Source organism: Hypanus sabinus, chromosome X1, assembly GCF_030144855.1.
Source record: "Hypanus sabinus isolate sHypSab1 chromosome X1, sHypSab1.hap1, whole genome shotgun sequence".
Classification (NCBI taxonomy): Eukaryota; Metazoa; Chordata; class Chondrichthyes; order Myliobatiformes; family Dasyatidae; genus Hypanus; species Hypanus sabinus.
The window spans coordinates 25,037,052-25,054,132 of NC_082738.1; the positions used below are offsets into that span (position 1 = coordinate 25,037,052).

At 41.9% G+C, this 17,081-nt stretch overlaps 1 protein-coding gene across 6 annotated transcripts in view; it reads right to left on the reverse strand.

Annotated features, from left to right (window-relative positions):
• LOC132384710 (R3H domain-containing protein 2) overlaps window positions 1-17,081 on the reverse strand; it is a 302,458-nt gene that overhangs the window by 118,916 nt on the left and 166,461 nt on the right. For all 6 annotated transcript variants that reach the window (XM_059956099.1, XM_059956098.1, XM_059956097.1 and 3 more), the window contains 2 exons: window positions 15,457-15,597; window positions 13,775-13,883 (listed from right to left, as the gene is read on the reverse strand). In XM_059956099.1, coding sequence (XP_059812082.1) covers window positions 13,775-13,883; window positions 15,457-15,597 — 250 coding nt within the window. The remainder of the gene's footprint in view (window positions 1-13,774; window positions 13,884-15,456; window positions 15,598-17,081) is intronic.

Sequence of the window (17,081 nt, forward strand, 5' to 3'; positions counted from 1 at the left end):
CTGAGGTATCTGATTTAGTTGAAAAGGAATGCAGTCCTTTTGGGTCAGATGGACTTGGTTCAGTGAAGAAAGGGTTAACCTTGGTACCAGTGGGAAGTGAGAATTCTCAGTTGTTTGTATTAGAAGGTGTGTTAAAAGTTAGTGAGCAGATGGGAGCTGGTGATGTGGATATTATTATTGAAGGAGAAGGAAAAAGTGTAGTTCATAAATTGAATAAAGAAAATTTAAAGTCTGGATTGGTGTCAGAAGCAGTAACCAGGCTGAAGGAACAATGGCTTGTTAACAAGGTGCCTGTGAATCAATTACAGTTTGTTTTGGAATTTAAAGGTAAACAACTTGCAGATGTTAAACTGAAAACTAATAGAATGAAGGGTCCTGAAGATAAAACTAATGACTTGCCTAAAAATAAAGAATTGTGTGGAAGTTCAGAAGATGGGCTAAGTTTGGAGAACATTGTTGATAAAATAACTCCTATGAAAGGAGAATGCGAAAGCCTATTCCACACTGGTGAGCAAGCTAACCACGTTAGAGTTAAGTGGAAAAGAGGCAAAGGTTGACAAAATGCCACTTTAAATAACAGGATCTGGTTTTGAGGGATTTTGACAAAGCATGTAAATAATAAAGACAACACCATGGAAGATTGACTGTTGAATTGAAAAGTAAAATAAAGATTAGTATTTGCATAAACTTTTGTAATGTACTACAGAATAATCACACATGTATTGGTTCACATTTTATAATATACACTTAAGCTAAGATCGCAACTCTTTAGTTTTTGTTTTACTGAAGAAAAGGAATAAAAATAGGTGGTTATTAAATTGGAGTCTGATGCTACAGGAATTTATTAAGGTACAAGATATTAAGATATTAAAGGAAGTGACAATGTAATCGCTAAATGTTTAGATGCTCAGTTGAATGTATATCTGTATTGCTCTGTAGCTAAAAACTCTTTTGTATTGTGTTAGATTCTGTAATTCTGTAAGACTCTGTATTAGTTAATTTTCCCCTTTGGTGAAAATTCTTAGAAGGATGCGGGTGTTACGAAGTATGAACAACTCTGATGGGCAGAAGGGTGCAAAATCGCCAATGCCCCCCCCCCCCCCCTTGGAGAATCGCAAATCGCTACTATTTCGATGCTGTTATCAAGGAAGTAAGAGAGACAAAAGGGTCTCTGCCAGGGCAGTTGTTATTGATAACAGCTCATGAAAGTTAATGAGTGAGAGGCACAGCTAAGGTGGAATGTCTCCAGCTAACAAAAGGAGAGCGGAACCATTGATTACTGCTAATGTCTTTTGGAGAAGGATTGTGTACTTGGTACTGTTCTATTCATTGAAACCCCTCAGGGGGCAACCAGAGTGGGCTAGTTTGATGGGTTACATCATCTCAACCTGATTGACACCTGAGACCCTGTGAGTGGGGATAAAAGTGAGGTCTGGGGAACACCCCTCAGACGCACCAGGAGAAACGCTAGTGAGCATCAGAACCCCACGAGACAGGGTGGGAGACCGGAGACCGAACGAAGGGTCGGTAAAATTTAACTCACAGCGTTTTGTAGCGAGACCGGTGGGGGCTTGTGTGTGTGTCCACCCTTGCCTGGGTGACGAGTCCACCACGGAAGAACGGTCTAGCTAAAGGACGGAGGGGTCATACGTGAATGGCCACAACAACGACACATCGACGGATCAAAATCGTAAAGGAAGGTTGGCAAGATAATAGCTATTACTGTTCGCACATTCTCTCTCTCTCTCTCTCTCCCCCAACAATTGAAACACCGCGACCAACAACTACCGCAGCCTGCATGAACAGAACTGAACTTTATATTTCCATCTGACAATTCATTATCCCCTAGACAACGATAGAGCTTGTTTCATTAGTGATTATTATTATACCCACACTTTTAGGTTTAGTATTGCTAACGTATATTCTCTGTATATTCGCATTGATATTATTTTGTATATTTTTGCTAATAAATATTATTGAAAATAGTATCACCAGACTAAGACACCCAGTTACGGGGTTCTTAACAAGTCCATTCAAAATTCAGTAGGTTTCAATTAGATCCCTCCTGCATTCTTCTAAATTCCAGTGAGTACAGGCTCAAAGTTGCCAAATGCTCCTCATATTTTAACCCCTTCATTCCCAGAATCATCCTCGTAGACCTCCTCTGGACTCTCTCTAATGACAATACATCTTTTCTGAGATAAGGGGCCCAAAACTGTTGACAATACTCAACTGCGGCCAAACTAGTGTCTTATAAAGGCTGAGCATTATCTCCTTGTCTTTATATTCTATTCCCTTTGAAGTAAATGCCAACATTGCATTTGCCTTCTTTACCACAGACTCAACCTGTAAGTTAATCTTCTGGGAATCTTGCACAAGGACTCCTAAGTCCCTCTGCACCTCTGATGTTTGAACCTTCTCCCTATTTAGATAATAGTCCGCACTATTGTTCCTTTTACCAAAATGCATTATCATGCATTTCCCAACACTGTATTCCATCTGCCACTTTTTTGCCCATTCTTCTAATTTGTCCAAGTCCTGTTACAATTGCATTGCTTCCTCAGCACTACCTACCCCTCCACCTATCTTTGTAACATCCACAAACTTTGCCACAAAGCAATCAATTCCATTATCCAAATCACTGACAAACAATGTGAAAAGTAGCAGTCCAAATACTGACCTGAGGAACACCACTAGTCACTGGCAGCTAACCAGAAAAGGCCCCCTTTATTTCCACTTGCTACCTCCTGCCTGTCAGCCAGTCCTCTATCCATGCCTGTATCTTTCCTGTAATGCCATAGGATTTTATTTTGTTAAAGCAGCCTCATGTATAGCACCTTATCAAATGCCTCTCCTTTGTCCACTTTGCTTGTTACTTTCTCAAAGAATTCCAACAGATTTGTCAGGCAAGATTTCCCTTTATAGAAACCATGCTGACTTTTACTTATTTTATCATTAGTCTACAAGTACCCCAAAATCTCATCCTTAATAACAGACTCTATAATTTACTTTATTTTGCCTTCTTCCCTTCATAAAGAGTGGAGTGACATTTGCAATCTTCCAGTCCTCCGGGACCATGCCAGAATCAAGTTGTTCTTGAAAGATCATGACCAATGTATCCATTATCTCTTCAGCAACGTCTCTCCTGACTCTGGGATGTACCCCAGCTGGTCCAGGTGACTTATCCATCATAAGACCTTTCAGTCTGCCTAGCATTTTCACCTTTGTAATAGCAATTGCACTCACTCCTGCTCCCTGACACTCACAGACCTCTGGCACACTGCTGGTGTCTTCCACAGTGAAGAATGATGCAAAGTACCCATTAAGTCCATCTGCTATTTACTTGTTCCCCATTACAACCTCACCAGCATCATTTTCCAGTGGTCCGTTATCAACTCTCACCTCCCCGAGTACACTCAAGAACAAGCTGCTTCAAAAAGTATCTTGTAGGCATTCAACAAATTCCCTCTCTTGCAATCCGACACCAATCTGGTTTTCCCAGTCCCCTTGCATATTGAAGTCCCAATTACAATTATGTCATTACCCTTATTACATACCTTTTCCAGCTCCCTTGGCAATCTCAACCCCCCACATCTTGACTACTATTTGGAGGCCTAGATATGATTCCCATAATTTTTTTTTACCCTTGCAGCTTCTTAATTCCACCCACAAAGATTCAACAATCTCCGACCCCGTGTCACCTCTTACCGGCAGGGCCACACCACCACCTAAGCCTTCCTGCCTGTCCTTTTGATACAAAGTATATGCTTTGATATTAAGATCCCAACTATGAGCTCCCTAATCTGTAATTGCGCCATGAGTTCATCCACTTTATTCTGAATGCTACGTGCATTTAATTACTGCACCTCCAGTCCTGCATTCTTCACCTTTTGAATTTTGCCTCTGTGGTACACTTTAACTCTTTGCATTTGTACCCAATCATTGGCTGGTCCTTCCTTACATTCATGTTACATACATCATCTATTTGTAAACCTGCTGGCTTATCCTCAGCTCAATCATACTGGTTCCCATCTCCATGCCATATTTGTTTAAACCACTCCCAACAGCTTTAGTAAACCTGCCTGCAAGAATATTGGTCCCCCTAGGATACAAGTGCAACCCGTCCCTTTTGTGCAGGTCACACCTGCCCCAGAAGTCGTCCTAATTATCTAGAAATCTGAATCCCTGCCCCAATTCTTCAGCCACCTTATTCTTTCCTATCCTCATTGTCGCATGCTACAGGCAGCAATCCTGAGATTACTACCTTTGAGGTCCAGCTTCTCAATTCCCTGTACTCTTTTTTCAGGAACTCCTCCCTTTTCTACCCATGTCATTGGTACCAATATGTACGACTTCTGGCTTCTCACTCTCTTTTTTTAGGATATTGTTGATGCATTCAGAAACGTCACAAATGCTGGCACCTGGGCAGCAAACAACGATCAACTTTTCCTTTTGGCATCCACAGAGTTGCCCATCTGTCTCTCTGACTATAGACTCCCCTATTACTGCTGCCATCCCCTTCAATTCCCTACACTTCTAATGGAGCACCAATGCCGTGACATTTTCCCTGACTAGTAACACCACCTCTCCTCTTCTTAAACACTCCCACTCTGTCACGTCTAAGGCAACAGAGTTCTGTAACATTGAGCTGCCAAGTCCTGTCCCTCCTGCAATTGTCTCACTAATGGCTACAGCATCATAATTGCAGGTGTTGATCCATGCCCTGAGCTCATCTGCCTTTTCTACGATACTCCTTGCATTGAAATATACACACCTCAGGAATCTAGTCATACCATGCTCAACCTTTTGATTCCTAACTTTGTCTGAGGTCTTACTGTTACGTACCCCGTAACTGGGTCACTTACCAGCAAAGATAGAGAGGTCCGTTGAAGTCTGATGGTACTATTTTTAACAGTATTTATTGATAAAAATACACAAAATAATGTCAATGCAACCATACAGATAATATACGTCGTCAATACTAAATCTAAAAGTGCGGGTATAATAATAATCAATAAGAAATAGCTCTATCGTTGTCTAGGGGATAATGTATTGTCCGATGGAAATATAAAAGTCACTGTTAGTTCGTTCACGCTTCAGCGTTTTGGTTTCAGGGAAAGACGGGTTTGAAACTTGCCCATGCTTTTATGATGTTAATCCTTCGAGTCGTCGGGAGTTGGTTTCCTCGTTGTTAGCTAAAAGCCGTTTTTCCGTGGGCACCGGTTCTGGGGCAAATGGAACCGAACGCACGTGGCCTCCTCCCCCACCGGCTTCTGCTATTACGGGATCGCTAGCGTTTCTTCTGGTGCGTCTGAGGGGCTGTTCCCACAGACCCTCTTTTAATCTGACTCACAGGGTTTCAGATGTCAATCAGGTTGGGGGTGATGCAATCCCTCCCTCAACCAGCCCACTTTGCCTGAGGGCTTCCACGTAGCACAGTATTGTAATACACAAGTTCGTCTTCAAGAGACAATGGCCGTGTCCCGTAGCTTTATATCGCCGGGGAACGAGACATTCCGCACGTCTCTCTCTCATTTCCTGGGTCTCCTGACCCAAATCAATAGTGATCTTGCGATTCTCACAAAGGAGGGGGCTACCCCGCACCCTTCGGCCCCTCAGAGCTGTGGTACGTTCATAACATTACCAACATCTTTCTCCACAACCTCTCCATTAACTGTTCTGGCATTCTGGTTCCCTTGCCCCTCAACTCTAGTTTAAACCCCACCGTGCAGCATTAACAAAACTTCCCACTAGGATATTAGTACCCCTCTAGTTCAGGTGTAATCTGTCCCTTCTGTATAGGTCCCACCTTCCCTAGAAGAGATTACAGATTCAAAAATCTTATGCCCTCCCTCCTGCACTAACTCCTTAGCCACGTGTTAAAACTGTATAATCTTCCTAGTTCTGGCCTCACTAGCGTGTGGCATGGGATAGCAATCCTGAAGTCACAATCCTGGAGGTCCTGCCCGTTAACTTAGCACCTAACTCCCTTTGCAGAACCTCATCACTCATCCTACCCATGTCATTGGTACCTACATGGACCATTATTTCTGGCTGTTCACCCTCCCACTTAAGAATGCAGAGGACTCGATCCTAGAGGTCCTGGACCCCTGCACCTCTGAGGCAACATACCATCCAGGAATTTCATTCTCGTCCACAGAACCTTCTGTCTGTTCCTCTAACAAATCCCACATCACCACAGCATTCCTCTTCTCTCCCCCTATCCCTTCTGAATCAGAGGCAGACTCAGTGCCGGGGCCCGACCACTGTAACTTTCCTCTGTTAGCTTATCCCCCCAACAGTATCCAAAATGATATACCTGTTATTGAGGGGGATGGCCACTCTGCACTCGCTGTTTAACCCTTTTCCCATCCTGTCACCCAGTTTTCTGTGTCCTGTACCTTGGATGTAACTATCGCCATCTGTCCTATCTAGATATGTCCTATCTCTCACACCTTCAGCCTCCCGAACGATCTGGAGTTCATCCAGTTTCACCTCCATCTCCTTAAAGTGGATTATAAGAAGCTGCATCTGGATGCACTTCTCGCAGTTGTAGTCATCAAGGATGCTACAGGTCTCTCTGCTTTCCCACGTCCTACAAGAGGAGCATTCAACTATCCTGCCTGGCATTTCTACTGTCCTAACTAAGCAGATATAACGAAGGGATGGGGGGAAAAAACACTTTACCTGGAGCTTTTCTTTTCTTTGATTTCTCTTTGCTGAAGCTTTGAAGTGCTAAAGCCTCAAGATCACCACTCTTACTCTGTCCACTCAGACTATGGCTGCTGTGCTTGCCCCTGCCTTCCTTTAATTTCCTCTTGCTAATCAATCCCAAACACGGATTGGTCACTGGTCAGAACTCAATTACACTGCCGCAATCAGCCGCTGGCTTTTTCTACTCATGCAGTGGACCTGAGTGAAATCCCCTCCTCTCAAACTTCTGATGTCTGGATTGGTCGTTGGTCAGAACTCTTCTAGAGTCTAGAGGAATTGACCTCATGTCATTCAAGTCCTGTCTGTACAAGCATTGTAAGTACATCTTGACAATAATTTTTATTCCATTCAGCACTGTCACCTATGGATTTCAAGAAGAAACTATCCTTTGTTGTTCCTTCTTCCTCAATTACATGCTGATGACACCCAGCTCTCATCAATTCCTTTAACTTTGTTCATAATGTCAGACTGCCTGTGTTGATACCTGAAAATGTGTTCTAACCATCATAATTGGTATGTTGTTTCACTTAAGGGCTCAGGACACATTCCTAAAAATGAGAGCATTAATGGAATCAGTGTTAAGTGAAATTAACACAGCACTCTACAGAGACATCCATATGCTTTACAGACAGCACTTTTGTGTCAGCAGCATGGTGTGAACTCACCTTCCTTGCCCTCTGTGGTGACAATGTCAACAGTGGCACAACATATTCATGCAATCATGAAGGCAGCATGCCAATGGCTGTACTTCATTAGGAATTTGAGATTTGCTATGTTACTAAAAACTGTAGCAAATTTTATAGATGTACCATGGTGAGTATTATGACTGATGTACCATTGTCTAGTATACAGGCTCCAATGTACAGGATCTCAAGAGGCTGCAAAGTGTTGTAGACTCAGCCAGCTCCATCGCAGGCACAAGCCCCACTTACCGACGAGGACATTCTCAAAAGGTGATGCTGCAAGCCAGCGGCATCCATCATTCAGGACCCTGATCATCCAGGACATGCCCTCTGCTCATTATTACCATTAGGGAGGAGCTACAGGAACCTGAAGACCCACACTGATGTTTTAGGAACAGCTTCTTCCCCTGCACCATCCTATTTCTGAATGGTACATGAACCTCCGAAAACCACCTCACTATTCCTCTTTTGCACTATATTTCTTATTGTAACTTAATTTTTTAAAGTCTTGCACTATACTGCTGCAACAAAACAACAAATTTCACAACACTTCTGTGATAATAAACCTGATTATGACTTTATCACATCCAGCAGCAGACGATGAGGGAGATTGCAAGATTCAGGCAGTCTATCCAACATGTGGAGCAGCCGCTTCCAGTCCCCACCAATGGCTACACTCTCAGTGCCAAACAAGCTGCAGTCCTCAGTTTGCATAGAAATGCCAAAGGGCTGCACTAATTTTGGCCAGCCTCACATCAATCCAAGAACAATTCATTTCTGTGGGAGTATTGGCTGAGAACAGAGGTTCACACTATATAACTGCCAGCATTCAGACTGGGGCCAAGAACATTTATTGATTACTTAGCAGGGTGGCATTAAATGGGGTATCAGTATACAGTTTTCCCCCAAGCCATACACTACTCATATGTTACTCATTCACTTCTGTGACTCAGAAGAGAAGGGGGAAGAGGAACGAGGTTTCCAGATGGGACCAGAGTCCAGGACATCTCAGATCAAGTCCTCAGCATTCTTAAGTGGGAGAGTGAACAGCCAGAAGTTGTAGTCCATGTAGGTACCGATGACATGGGTAGGATGGGAGTTCAGGGAGTTGGATGTGGTTGGATTCGGAGAGCCAGAGGATGTAGTGTACCTGGACTTCCAGAAAGCTTTTGATAAAGTCCAGCATAGGAGATTAGTGGGCAAAATTAAGGCACATAGTATTGGGGGCAGAGTACTGACATGGATTGAAAATTGGCTAACTGACAAGAAACAAAGAGTAGTGATCAACGGATCCCTTTCGGAATGGCAGGCTGTGACCAGTGGGGTACCGCAAGGTTCGGTGCTGGGACTGCAGCTGTTTACAATATACATTAATGATTTAGATGAAGGGATTAAAAGCAACATTAGCAAATTTACTGATGACACAAAGCTGGGTGGCAGTGTGAAATGTCAGGAGGATGGTATGAGAATGCAGGGTGACTTGGACAGGTTGGGTGAGTGGGCAAATGTATGGCAGATGCAGTTTAATGTGGATAAATGTGAGGTTATCCACTTTGGTGGCAAGAACAGGAAGGCAGATTACTATCGAAATGGAGTCAAGTTAGGAAAAGGGGAAGTACAACGAGATCTAGGTGTTCTTGTACATTAGTCAATGAAAGCAAGCATGCAGGTACAGCAGGCAGTGAAGAAAGCCAATGGCATGCTGGCCTTTATAACAAGAGGAATTGAGTATAGGAGTAAAGAGGTCCTTCTGCAGCTGTACAGGGCCCTGGTGAGACCACATCTGGAGTATTGTGTGCAGTTTTGGTCTCCAAATTTGAGGAAGGACATTCTTGCTATTGAGGGAGTGCAGCATAGGTTCACAACGTTAATTCCCGGAATGGCGGGACTGTCATATGTTGAAAGATTGGAGCGAATGGGCTTGTATACACTGGAATTTAGAAGGATGAGAGGGGATCTGATTGAAACATGTAAGATTATTAAGGGATTGGACACGCTGGAGGCAGGAAGCATGTTCCCGCTGATGGGTGAGTCCAGAACTAGAGGCCACAGTTTAAGAATAAGGGGTAGGCCATTAGAACAGAGATGCGGAAAATCTTTTTCACCCAGAAAGTGGTGGATATGTGGAATGCTGTGCCCCAGAAGGCAGTGGAGGCCAAGTCTCTGGATGCATTCAAGAGAGAGTTAGATAGAGCTCTTATAGATAGTGGGGTCAAGGGATATGGGGAGAGGGCAGGAAAGGGGTACTGATTGTGTATGATCAGCCATGATCACAGTGAATGGCAGTGCTGGCTAGAAGGGCCAAATGGCTTACTCCTGCACCTACTGTCTATTGTCTTTTGGGTGCAGGACCTCCAGGGTTCTGATCTCAGGACTGTTACCATGCCACGTGCTAGTAAGGCTACAACTAGGAAGATTATACAGTTTAGTACGTGGCTTAGGAGTTGGTGTAAGAGGGAGGGCATAAGATTTTTGGATCACTGGGCTCTCTTCCAGGGAAGGTGGGACTTATACAGAAGGGATGGATTGCATCTGAACTGGAGGCAGACTAATATCCTAGCAGAAAGGATTGTTAATGCTGCACTGTGGGATTTAAGGCAGAATTACAGAGAGATGGGAACCAGAGTGCCAGAGCAGTTAGTGAAGAGGTTGAGGAGACAGATGTTGGTAAGACCTCAGACAAAGTTAGGAATCAAAAGGTTGAACATGGTGCGACTAGTGTCCTGAGCTGTGTATATTTCAATGCAAGTAATATCGTAGGAAAAGCGGATATAGTGCTGAAGATGAGGTAGCTGGTTTACAAAGAGAGGCAATGTGTATTGAAGAGAGGCTGTTGACAGGGCAAAGTTGCAGTCCAAGAGGAATGGTTGCAACGTAACACGCAGACAAAATCGAAAAGGATGAATACAGGACTGAAGGTGTTATATTTGGACGCATGCAGTATACAGAATAAGTTAAATGAACTTGCAGCACAGTTGCAGATTGGCAGGTATGATGTTATAGTCATGACTGAATCATGGCTGAAAGTAGTTTATAGCTGGGAGCTTAACGTCCAAAGATGCACATTGTATCAAAAGGACAGGCAAGAAGGCAGAGGGGGAGGCGCTGCTCAGTTGGTAAAAAATTAAATCAAATCATTCAAAAAAGGTGACATGGAGTCGTAAGTTACTGAATCATTGTGGATGGGGTAAAGAGACCCTGATGGGAGTTGTAGGCAGACCCCCAAACAGTAGTAAGGATCTGCCTACAAATTACAACAAGAGATCAAAATTACATGCTAAAAGGTAAAAGTTACAATAGTCATAGGGGAACTCAATATGGAGGTAGATTGGGAAAATCAGGTTGGTGCTGGATTTCAAGAGGGGGAATTTTTAGAGTGCCTACAAGATGGCCTTTTAGAGCAACTTGTGGTTGAGCCCACTGGAGGATCAGCCGTTCTGGATTGGGTGTTGTGCAATGAACCGGAATTGATTAGAGAGCCTAAGGTAAAAGAATCCTTCAGGGCAAGAGATCATAACATGATCACATTCACCCTGAAATTTGAGAAGGAAAAGCTAAAGTCAGTTATATCAGTACTACAGTGGAGTAAAGCTAATTACAGAGGCATGAGAGAGAAGTTAGCCAAAATTGATCGGAAAAGAACACCAGCAGGGATGATGGCAGAACAGCAATGGCTGGAATTTCTGGAAACAATTTGGAAGGCACAAGATATATACATCCAAAAGAGGAAGTATTTTAAAGGAAAGATGACACAACCGTGGCTAACAAGAGAAGTCAAAGCCAAAGAGAGGGACTTAACAGTGGGAAGTCAAGAGGATTGGGAAGCTTTTAAAAGCCAATAGAAGGCAACTAAAGAAAGTCACTAATGTAAAGATGGAATACAAAATTAAGCTAGCCAATACTATTGAAGAGGAGACCAGATATTTCTTCAGATACATATAGTGTAAAAGAGGCAAGAATGGATATCGGACTGCTGGAAAACAATGCTGGAGAGGTAATAGTGCGGGACAACAAGATAGCAGAGGAACTGAATGAGAATTTTGTATCAATATTCACTGTGGAAGACACTAGCTATACAGTAGAAGGTCCATGTATCAGGGGTCTCGAAGTGTGTGAAATTACCATAACCAGAGAGAAGGTTCTTGGGAAATGAAAGGTCTGAAGGTAGAAAAGTCACCTGGACTGGACTGTGTACACCCCAGGGTTCTGAAAGAGGTGGATGAAGAGATTGTGGAGACATTAGTAATGATTTTTCAAGAATCAAGATGAGGTCTCAGGGTACTTGGAGGCACATGATAAAGTATGCCATAGTCAGCATGGTTTCCGCAAGGGAAAATCTCGACTAACAAAAATATTTTGGAATTCTTTGATGAAATAACAAGCAAGATAGACAAAAGAGAATTGGTCGATGTTGCGTACTTGGATTTTCAGAAGGCCTTTGACAAGGTGCCACTCGAGGCCACTTTACAAGCTACAAGCCCATGGTATTACAGGAAATATTCTAACATGGATAAAGCAATGGTTGATTGGCAGGAGGCAAAGAATGGCAATAAAGGGAGCCTTTTCTGGTTGGCTGCCAGTGACTAGTTGAGTTCCACAGGGGTTTGTGTTGGGACCGATTCTTTTTACGTGAAATGGCAATGATTTGGATGATGGAATTGATGTTTTTGTTCCAAAGTTTGCAGAAAATATGAAGATAAGTGAAGAGGCAGATAGTTTTGAGGAAGTGGAGAAGCTACAAAAGGACTTGGATCAGGAGAACGTTGAAAGAAATGGCAGATGGCACAGTGTCAGGAAGTGTATGGTCATGCACTTTGGTAGAAAAAATGAAAGGGTTGGCTATTTTCTAAATGGAGAGAAAATACAAAAAAAAATCTGACGTGCAAAGGGACTTGGGAATTCCTGTGCAGGATTTCCTAAAGGTTAATTTGCAGGTTGAGTCTGTGGTGAAGCCGGTAAACACAATATTAGCATTCATTTCAAGAAGACTAGAATATAAAAGCAAGAATGTCATGTTGAAACTTTATAAAACACTAGTGAGGGCCTCACTTGGAGTACTGTGAGCAGTTTTGGGTCCCTTGGATGTACTGAAACTGGGGAGGTTTCAAAGGAGATTCACAAAAATTATTCCAGGATTGAATGGCTCATTAAATGAAGAGCATTTGAAGGCTCTGGTCCTACATTCACTGGAATTCAGAAGAATGGGGTAGGGGAGGGGGGAACCTTATTGAAACCTATTGAATGGTGAAAGGCCTTGATAGAGGGGATGTGGAGAAGATGTTTCCTATGGTGGGAGAGTCCTAGGCCAGAGGACACAGCCTCAGAATAGAGGGGCGTCCTTATAAAATGGAGAAGAGGAGAAATTTCTTTAGCCAGAGAGTGCTGAATCTGTGGAATTCTCTGCCACAGGCACCTGTGGAGGGCAAGTATTTATGCATGTTACATTTAAGGCAGAGGTTGATAGATTTTTGATTGCTCAGGGCATGAAGGGATACAGGAAGATTGGGGCTGAGAGGAAAATTGGATCAGCCATGATGAAATGGTGGAGCAAACTCGATGGGTCAAATGGCCTAATTCTGCTCCTATATCTTATGGTATTATGACCAACTGCATTTCCTTTTGCCTGGAAAACAGTCTTTAAAACCCTCTCAATTCAAAAATAAGTTTCAACCTCCACCTTCTACCTATTACCATCATTTACTTGTATTGTCACATTTCTGTCCATGTCACTATCAAGTTTACTGTTTTGGAAACTCTTAACCTACACTATTGTCACTTGTAGGTTTGATTTCTCTATTATTCTGAATGCCAATCTGCTAATCGCTACAGCTGTACAAAAAGCAAAAGAAAATGTCTTCAATATTCATTTGAAGAGGTTCAGTTAATGCCATTAATGAAGTTAACTTAAGACCAATAATAAAAAAGTTACTATAGTACACACTCAAAACATGATCCCTTTAAGTAGAAAATTCTGAAACAAAATCTGCAAATTAATACAACTGCAGGTGAAAAGTATTAGATTAACATTTCAAGGAGTGTTTCATCAGATTCTTTGCATTTAGTGCATACTTGTTTTTTTACGTAAAAATTACTGTAGAAATTTCCTCTCAGGATTGGTCAGTGGCTTTTTAGCTTTGCAGGATATGGTGACACTTATCTTTCAGTCATCTTGTTACTGCCCTTTAAACATAAAAGATAGGGGTTCAGATAAGTGTAGTTGTAAGTGCAGCCATTCTGTATGTAGTTCACCAGGTTCAGAATGTCTGAGGTAAATGAATTAAATCAATTGCACCACCATTTCACTTTGATGGAAGTGAGTGCTGCCCTTTTTCTTTAATCTTTTCTATAAATGAATGCTACACCATGCATGAACTCACCTGGTTGTCATCCTTGTCTAGACTTGTGTCATCTCTTTTCAAGATAAATCTCTTTTGAAAATCCATACTCTTCTCATCTTTTATATGGTCTGAAAACCTCTGCTCTGGTCTACATTGAAGAAAAAGAAAATCCTTAAACAATGAACTTTCATTTTAACACTGAAAAGCTCAGTCTGATTATGATTCTTTCTGATTATGTTCTTCTTCCTAGGTACTGTCTTTGGCTGATAAAATGTAATTCTGGCATCTTGTGGTACTACATTTGCAACCCCAACCCGGCTTAATGGGTTGAATGTCCTACTGTTTCTACATTTAATCAGAAAGACCATATTCACATGACACCACTAAACGCTGCCCCTAATTAACCCCCACAAAATGCTGGAGGAACTCAGAAGGCCAGGCAGCATCAATGGGAAAAAAAAGTACCGTTGATGTTTCAGGCCAAGACCCTTCCTTTTTTCTGCAGATGCTGCCTGGTCTGCTGAGTTCCTCCAGTATTTTGTGTGTGTTGCTTAGATTTTCAGCAGCTGCAGACTTTCTCTTGTCCCTAATTAACCCCACCTCCCTCATCTATAGTATGCTGTTATTACTAAAAGTAATTATTCCATTGCTTCCTTAATTGGTCTCCCATCCCTTGGCTTCTAAACTTTAGCTCATTCAAAATTTCACTCCCTTTTCCCCATCTCACACAAGGTCCCACTTATTTTCATCAATGTCATAGCACTCGGACCTGGAGGTGATTCAATGCTGCAGAATGGAGGTGATGCAAAGTCAAGGAAGTGGGGCCCAAGCCTAGGTCAGAGAGTAGGGGCTGGATCCGAGAGCAAGGAATAGTCCGAGGTTTGGATGATTTAAGCACTGGGACAGATTTAAAAAGTCAGGGTGTTGTGGATGGACTGGTTCAGCTTGGTGCTCTGAACTGAAGCTGCAGCCTGCAACTAAGGGACCCTTAATCAGCTGCAGTGATGACTGGCTTTGTGGGTGTTGCCTCACTTTTGTGAACTTCAGTTCTGAACGTTACTGGCTTACATTTATTTGCACGATTTGTTTTTTTTTCTGCACGTTTCACCAAAATGCTGTTACCAAAGAGGCTGGAAATTGGGAATCTGTGGTTAGGTTATTACAGGAAGGAGAGCAAGACAACTGGTTCAGGTCTACTGGTTAATAAGTTATATCATGGGTTTCTATTTTCACAATTCCTCACAACAAAGGCAGACAAACAGATGTGGAAATCCTCTTTAAAAAATGCACCTTTTAAGCCAATGACAAAGTGTAAAATCAGGAGGAATGTGAACTAGTTACAAAGATTGGAGCACAGCATGTACAAGAGCTCCCAAAGTAGCTGTAACTCTGTCAAAGTAGAAGAAAGGGCTGAATATAGGAGTGGCTAATGGAACATGTGTTGAACTGCATCTGCCCAAGATAAACAGAGCATTTAAGTTGCTATGACTGGCAACTTTGAAATTGGCATTAAAACAAAGTGTTAGGGAATGCCTTCTTTTGGATGATGTAAGCAAACGGCCATTTTTGTGCGGATGTTTAAAATGACAGAAATTGTGATATTATTAGATCAATAATAAAAAAGGGGCGTGGGAATAGTCAACTTATTAGTCTAATCACATCTATCAGGATTTCACTAAGAAACAGCATACTAAATAAATAACAACTTATATTATACTTACATTCTTGTATTTATTGTTTTATTGATTATAACAGCTTTTCCAGTTTGGTCAACATTGTGATCCATTCCAAAGTATGCAGCTACCCTGTGTAACAGCATTCTGTGATAGGAAGTCATCTGAGGAAATTTCTTGTATTGATTACTAAAAATAACAGAATCATGAAAAGTTAGTTATGAAGCTGCCCCAGAAACTTTCCTTACTTAGATAGTAGACTTTTAACAAAAGAGTAAAAAGGAAAACAATATAATTTACATAAATTTTTAACCAATGAAGGGTTTTGAGATACAGCTTCTTCAGAGATGTCATTCTATGAATGATATACTATCTGTTGTAAAAGTAGAAGGAATGCAGGGTTATGGGCTGAGTGCAAGTCGGTGGGACTAGGTGAGAGCAAGCGTTCGGCACGGACTAGAAGGGCCGAGATGGCCTGTTTCTGTGCTGTAATTGTTATATGGTTACATGGTACTATGATACTATTCCAAAACACCATATTCCTACTTTATTCACTAGCAAACCAGACCAAATGAAAATATTTTTAAAACTGCAGATACTGGAAATCTGAATTTAAAAACAGAAAATGTTGAAAAATTCAGGCCAAAGAAAAAAGGGTCTTTGATCTAAAAGGTCAATTGCTTTTCTTTCTACAGATGCTGCCTGACATGCCGAATATTTCCAGTATTTTATTTCAACTGGTAATTTATCTAGTTAACTTATGCAGAGGAGTTTTGTTGTACGAACTAGCTACCAAATTGATCATGGATTAAAAGTGGCTAGATTCAAAAAGTAATTAATTGGACCTGAATGCCAACAAATTGATTGCATAGCACTTTTTTTTCCTCAGCACCGTATGAACTAAAATCAATGTTAGCTAGAGTAAATTTGCTAATGATCAATCCCGGGGAAAAACTGCATCAATCACTGAGGTGAACTGGGCAGTGGATCAGGATCCATGCTACTTGGCTGACAATTTTTTAACATATGGCTTGCACCCAATGACATTAATAGACTAGCTCTGCTCATTTGAGTTCCCAGATCCAGTAAAACACTGATGTTAAACAGCCACAAAAAACAAGTCATTGAGTTCACAATTCAGGGATGACAAAAAGGGCCACTCAGTTTACAATGGGATACAACACAAAGCAATTCTAAAGTTCACTGGAAACTGTGAGAGACCTCCCAACATGTTCAAATGTACAAGAATTTAACTATTGAGGAACTCAAACTCACTTATGATCTTATGGGTGACACTGGTGCATCTGCCCAAAAGGTAGGACTTTTTAGTCCAGCTTCCTGGCAGCTACTGCTTCAATGGAAAATATGCTGCACGTAACTATTTTTTTTTATGAGCATATATAGACCACCCTCATGTGGGGCATGTGTTGGGCTGTCTGTGTAGTAAGGGTTATGTAGGGGAGGTGGGAGCGGGCTAGTGATAGAAAAGGACAGGAGAGAAAACAAAAAATAAGAGAATAAATCTCATCATTTAACTTTTAGATAGTAATTCTTATCAGCTTCACATCATCAATGGTTGTCCTTATGTAGCACTTCTCCACTGCACATGTTCACCTCCTTTGCATGCACTTTATTCACTAGTACTTCAATGTCTTTCTCAGAGAACTTTGGTG